Below are 7,099 nucleotides of genomic sequence, written 5' to 3'. Positions count from 1 at the left end.
GAAAGATGCATTCAAAATTCTTAAAGGGATAACAAATGTAGATTACAACATTATATTCACGTTTAGCAAAAATCAGTCCAGAGGTAATGGATACAAAGGGAAATTGAAAACATCCAACACCACTCAATGTGGCAGTTTATTTACATACAAAATGGCAAATACTTGGAATAGACTTCCATTGATTATACCACCCACGTGTCACACGATTGTACATAGTAACAACATTTCTCTCTCTTTGTATATATTATCCCTTGTATCTTCGCTCTCCTGTCGCACTGACAGCAACTTGCATCAACCTTTCTGCCTATTTCTCATTGTTAACTGTTAACAGAATCAGTTGCCGGTTGGACAAGAAGTAGCATGTTGTATTTTGTGACCTTCTTGCCGGGACCTATTGTGTGTATATACTCGATGTGTCTATAATAAAGTACTCAGATGCATTCATCTTGCCTTTGGCTCACAACCTACTGTTGGCTCATCACATTGGTGACCCCAGCAGTCGACTCGCTCCTGCTGCCTTCTCCTCCTCACTGTTACTATGGCCGAGTCCACGAAAGCTGGCGCCACCCCATTGAAACTCTCATTGTTTGCCAGCAGAGAGGCATTTGCTTGGTTTCAGTGCGCAGAAGTCCAGTTCTGCATCAAGGGTGTGACTCGCTCAACCGTCAAAGCAGATTATGTTCTCGTGGCATTACTCGAGGACACCTTCCCGGAAATCTAAGACTGGCCTTGCGAACAAGGACACACCCCTATATCATATGAAATCTTCAAAACATACCTTTTGTAGCGGTATTTGCCTTTGCCAGCCGCCTGTATAGCAAAGCTTTCTCAGCTCTCACAACAATCGTTGGGAAGTAACCAGTATCGCTTGCTTACAACCTGCTGCAGATGGCTCTCCTCGTGAGGTGAACCTACTTCGTGACCTTTGGGTACGACGTTTACCCGAACCTGTACTCGCTGCCATGCCCGATGTCGATAGTTTACCCATAAAGGACTTGATGACCAAAGCCGACACCCTTATGGACAGCCACTTCACGACCTTCAAGGCCTCAATCAACCCCTCCACTACTAACGAAGAGGACACTTGTTCAATGTCAACCGAAGCTGACGTGAATGCCGTAGGACACACATGCCTACCCCATGACCTGCCTGAATGGCAACAAAGCCACCCATTACCCACCAACTTCTAAAGCCACTTACTTCCTCCATCGGCCGCAGTTTTTCTACTACCACTCCAGATTCGGGGCTGCCGCGAAGAAATGTGCCAAGGATTGTCAGTGGCCAGAAAATGTGCAAGTAGATCATCGCTCGTAGCGGTGGCCTCCCATGTTTCTAATCTTTTCTTTTTACATGCTGCAGAAACGGGTGTGCCATTTTTGGTAGAAAGGGTGCTTTTCGTTCTCTTTTGCTAAGGAAACTCTTTCAGATATGACGTAGTCTGTCTAAGTGTGCCGACGTCCGCATGGTAGCTGCCAAAGAATGTGCGATACCCATGTACGGTTACGAGAACCTCATATTATCGTTTGGAAACGGCAAATTCAATTGGAAGATTCTCGTTGCTGATGTCATATTGCCAATCATCGATGTGGATTTCCTCTCTTATTTCCACCTTCTGGTTGATGTTGTCCACCGACCATTGGTCAACGCAGACTCGTACTTGTTGACACCTCTTCAACCCACCCCCTCCAACTTTGCTCTCTATATCAGTGCACCTACGTATGCTTACGCCCACCTCCTCACGTCGTACTTGGAAGTTTTCCGTCCAGAACTTCAGCAAACGCATATGGCTCCTGCCAAACACGGTATTTATCACCTTATTAAGACAACGGGAACCCCAGTCTTCGCCAAATTCAGACGTCTGGTACCGGATCGATTGGCAGCCGCCAAAATGACGTTTGCCGAAATGGAAAAAATGGGCCTTTGCCAAAAGGCCTCCAGCCCATGGACGTCACCCTTATACATCGTCCTAAAAAAAAGGCGGCTACCTCCGCCCGTGTGGGGATTACAGGTGCCTGAACATGCAAACAGAACCGGATCACTACCTTCTCCCAAAATTGCCGACGTGACCTCCTACCTGCAAAAAGCAAAGGTCTTCTCCACGCTCGACCTCCTGAAGGGGTGTTATTAGGTGCCTATGAACCCAGAAGACATCCCCAAGACCACCATCACTACTCCCTTCTGTACATACACCTTCAATTACTCCTGTTTTGGCCTTCTTAATGCTGGGGCCACTTTTCAATATCTGATGGATGTCATCTTAAGGGACCTCCCATTCTGTGAAAGTTACGTGGACAAAATGCTTGTGTTCTCTTCCTCAAAAGAGGAACGCCTCCATCACCTGCACATCGTGCTCGACAACATACAACAAATGGCCTTGTACTCCAGTAAGACAAGTGTACCTTTGGCACCAACAATGTGTCGTTCTTAGTGCACCGCATCACTCCTGAAGAAGTCCATCCCCTCCCTGAGACGGTAGCAGCCATTAAGAACTTCCCCACGCCCTCGACCGTCAAAGCACTGTATGAATTCCTGGGCATGATCAACTCTTATCACAGTTTTCTTCCAGCCATCACCGCAACATTTGCTCCCCTCTACGTCTCCCTCTAGGGCAAGCCAAAAGACCTGAAGTGGGGTCCACTTCAAGAAGCGGCTTTCTGCAACGCAAAGAGTGCCCTCTCAACCGCTGCTGCTCTCATTTATCCCGACCCATATACCCCTCTCCTTCTCTCCACAAACGCCAGTGACATCACTATTGGTGCAGTACTTGAACAGGTGATCAAAGGTTTGCCCCACCCATTGGCCCTCTTCAGCAGAAAACAGTCCAAGGCAGAATTGGGTTGTTCTACCTTCGATCGCGAATTGCTGGTGGTGCACACGGCTGTTGGTCACTTTCGCCTTTCCTTACAAGGTACGCCTGTCGCCATTCCCATAGACCTCATGTCTCTGGTGCACGCCTTCACTCGACAGTCTGACACCTGGTCCGCCCATCAACACCGACATGTCTCCACCATGGCTGAATGCAATTGCATCCTTCAACACATCCCTGGGAAAATGAATCCCATTGTCGATTCCCTGTCAAGAAACATGTTGGCCTCCGTTCAACTGGGATTGGATTACAATGCTATGGCTTAAGCCCACCAACTGGATCCAGAGTATCAAGAATGTAGGACATCCTGCGCATCCCTCCGTTGGGAAGACGTCCCCCTCGACGACTCCAACACCAACCTCTTCTGTGACATCATTACTGGTAGACCGCGACCGTGGATTCCTGCTCCCATGAGCAGACATCTTTTTGATTTAATTCATGGCCATTCACATCCATGTGCCTTTCTACTGCACAGCTGCCGAAGAGGAAGTTCATTTGGTAAGGCATTACTAAGGATACTAAAGATTGGGTCCGTGCCTATACTTCTTGCCAAACTTCCAAAGTAGAGCGACACACGGATTAATGAGTTGGCACCTTTCCTCAACCTCAACGTTTTGCCCATATTCACGTTGACGTTGTAGGCCCCTTACCCACATCACAAGGACATCGTTACATGTTTACCCTCTTGGACCGTTTCACTCGTTGACCTAACGCCATTCACATGGAAACTGCAATGTCCCCCTGATGTACATTTGCCTTAATCTCAGGATGGATAGCAAGATTTGGTATCCCTAGCATATTACTTCTGACAGGGTACCACTTCCACCTCTCAGTTTTGGATATCATTAGCGAATCTCCTGGGCATCACTCTACATCAGAAAACTGCCTACAACCACGTTGCCAGTGGAATGGTTGAACGTTTTCATCGCACCCTCAATGCAGCTTCGATGTCCCGCTGCAAGAGAGTCAACTGGTTTACTTCCCTGGGTCCTGCTAAAAACTAAGGACCACTCCTAAAGACTCCCTGGATGTCTCGGCAGCTTAAATGGTGTATGGCGACCAGTTGGTCGTCCCTGCCGAATTTTTTCCTTCTGCAGTCTCCTTCGATGATCTCCAGTGCATATGTCACGTTGTGGGAAAATTTACTCCATGCTGAAAGCCTTACAAGCCCCGAGCAAAGCATCATATAACGACAGACTTGCACTCTGCAATGCACGTCTTCCTACGCAATGACACTAGCAAGCCACCACTAATGCCCCCTTCCACGGGCCCTTCCATTGTGATCTGACTCAATCCGAAAGCATTCCTATTAAATATTTTTGGCAAAGAAGACTTGATCTCCATTGATCGTTTGAAACCTGCTTATCTCCTGCCAGATGACCTGCCTACAACTCGCTTCTCTAGATCAGGGCGCCCTATTTAACATGTACAGTGTGTAATTTTTAAGGGGGAACCATGTACCACCCCGTGTGTCACACGGTCGTACAGAGTAACGACATTTCTTTTTTGGTATATATTATTCTTTGTATCTTCGCTCTCCCTTCGTACTGAGAGCAGGTTGTATCACCCTGTCGTCCTATTTCTCATTGTTAACTGTTAACAGGACTGGTTGCCGGTTGGACAAGAAATAGCATGTTGTATTCTGTGACCTTCTTGCCGGGACCTAATGTCCATATATACTCAATGTGTCTATAATAAAGTACTCAGTTGAATTCATCTCGACATTGACTCAAACCCTACACTTGACTCGTCGCAGAATATAGTACACAATAACACGGTAAAAGAATTTAGGAATGAGTTAAACAAAATCATAAGAAATCTCTAAATAAACAAAATTATAAGAAATCTCTAAATAAACAAAATCGATTTACCAAACACGCGGATGGACAAAAAAGTTTTTGAGACATCCAAAATCCTTGTAACTCCTAGAAACTCTCTCTCTCTCTCTCTCTCTCTCTCTCTCTCTCTCTCTCTCTCTCTCTGTTAGTGAGGTATTCAAGTCTTTAAATTTCGAATGATGGTCTCGTGCTGTGTATTTGCATTTATAATATTCTTGTTATTGTAACTTTATATATATATATATATATATATATATATATATATATATATATATATATATATATATATATATATATATATATATACATATATATATATATATATATATATATATATATATATATATATATATATATATATATATACATATATATATATATATATATATATATATATATATATATATATATACAAATATATATATATATATATATATATATATATATATATATATATATATATATATTATATATATATATATATTGTATAGACACATGGCTTAAGATATTCACAGGCATATTCTCTCTCTCTCTCTCTCTCTCTCTCTCTCTCTCTCTCTCTCTCTCTCTCCTCAAAGCAAGCAAGAAACGCTCAACATCAGCTGGAGGCAAATTTACATGGCAGAAGCAAATACGGAACCGGAATTTCTGGACCGTTAATGCGAGGTTATAAAACCAGTATTATGGGTAAACGTCTCTCTCTCTCTCTCTCTCTCTCTCTTCTCTCTCTCTCTCTCTCTCTCTCTCTCTCTCTCTCTCATTCTCTCTGTGAGGTTTTCAAGTCTTTCAATTTCGAATTATTTTTTCCCATTTGTGTCGTTTCCATTTCTAATATTTGGGTTATTGGAATTTTCAATATATACCGTATAATACACACGCAAACACACACACACACACACACACACACACACACACACACACACATATATATATATATATATATATATATATATATATATATATATATATATATATATATATATATATATATATATATCCCTCACTCACTTAATCTCATCTGCAATTCCCCGGTTGGGTATTGCATCTGATGTCGCTATTCTCTCCAGAGATCCCTATCCAATGATATATGTACCAGCAGCTGAATGTCTCGCCTCTCTTGTTTTCTTGAAAGTTTTTACTTAGGAATATCTTGGTCTCGGCCTTTTTTTGGCCACTTGTCCCTGCAGTACTATCCCTGGCCATCTGTCTAGTTCCATCCTCTGTACATACCCAAACCATCTCCTATGAATATCCTCCACTCTAATCAGAATTGTATCCTCAACACCAGCCATTTCTCTTGCTCTTGTTCGCAATTCTGTCCTATTATCTTACACCACATAATCTTTGCAGATATTACATCTCAAAGGATAATAACTTTTTTCTTCTCTCTGTCTTCAGTAGCCAACATTCACCACCGATATCACACTGCAGATTACTATTGCTTTTAATAGTCTATTTTTTCCATATAATGCATATATTTCTATCGTTCCAGATTCTTCTTAGTCCTCCAAATGCTTTTTGGCCACTTGAGATTCGATTTTGAATTGGACTCTCCATCTTTCCTTCCGTTGTGAAAAAAAAAAAAATGCAAATATTTAAACACATTGACTTTTACTGCTTCTCCCTCTGATAGCTGTATTTCTAAGGCATCTCTTTGGCGTCCAATTTTCATACTTTTAATTCTCTCCCTATTTACCATTAATTCATACCTATTGCACTGTTCCTCCACCATTCTCAACATACTCTGAAGTTCTTCCTTAGTTTCTGCTACAAGCACTATGTCATATACATATATCATGCTAGACATTTTTGTCCTTCCCATATCTATGCTACCCTCATAATCTCCAAGAGCCATTCTCACTTCACAGTTAGAGTATAAGTTGAAGAGATGTGGTGATAGTAGGCAACCTGTATAACCACATCAGTTGTTTTGAACTCTTCTGTCAAACACTGTCCTTTTCGTACGATAGTTGATGTCCTTTCATAAAATCTCCTGATTTTTACCAGTATTTTTGGTTATGATCCTCATCCTTTGAAGTTTTTAATCATCCCTTGTTACATATGAAGTAAAACGCTTGTCTTAAATAAATAAATATACAATAAAGATCCCCCCCCCCCCCCGAATTCTCTATGATTTGTTAGAAGGTGAATATACAATAAATTTTTCCTCTACCTGCCCTAAATCCAGCTTGCCCCTCATCAACTATTTCCAGTTCTCTCCTATTTATTCTACTGTGTATGATTTTCGGTAGTACTTTATAAGCATGTGATAGGCGTATAGTTTTTGCATAAGGGGTGTCCCTTTTCTTTTCTGTTGGAATTATGATGTTTTCAATTGAGTCATTTGGAGCCTCTTGCCCTTCTACTATATCGTTGCATATCATAAAATCACCTT

At 42.2% G+C, this 7,099-nt stretch overlaps 1 protein-coding gene across 1 annotated transcript; it reads left to right on the top strand.

The window, feature by feature from the left end:
- Positions 1–1,462: 1,462 nt before the first annotated feature.
- On the top strand, positions 1,463–2,128 carry LOC137622408 (uncharacterized). The gene has a single exon (XM_068353020.1). The coding sequence runs from the start codon at positions 1,463–1,465 to the stop codon at positions 2,126–2,128; it is 666 nt and encodes a 221-aa protein (XP_068209121.1).
- Positions 2,129–7,099: the final 4,971 nt, after the last annotated feature.

This window comes from Palaemon carinicauda, chromosome 29 (genome assembly GCF_036898095.1).
Source record: "Palaemon carinicauda isolate YSFRI2023 chromosome 29, ASM3689809v2, whole genome shotgun sequence".
In the NCBI taxonomy this organism is placed as follows: domain Eukaryota; kingdom Metazoa; phylum Arthropoda; class Malacostraca; order Decapoda; family Palaemonidae; genus Palaemon; species Palaemon carinicauda.
Note: the sequence above shows the minus strand (reverse complement) of the source record. Positions and strands in the feature narration are given on the sequence as shown.

What these genes read in the sequence shown, in the direction of transcription:
- LOC137622408 (XM_068353020.1), top strand. Translation starts at nt 1,463, where the DNA reads ATGGTAGCTGCCAAAGAATGTGCGATACCCATGTACGGTTACGAGAAC.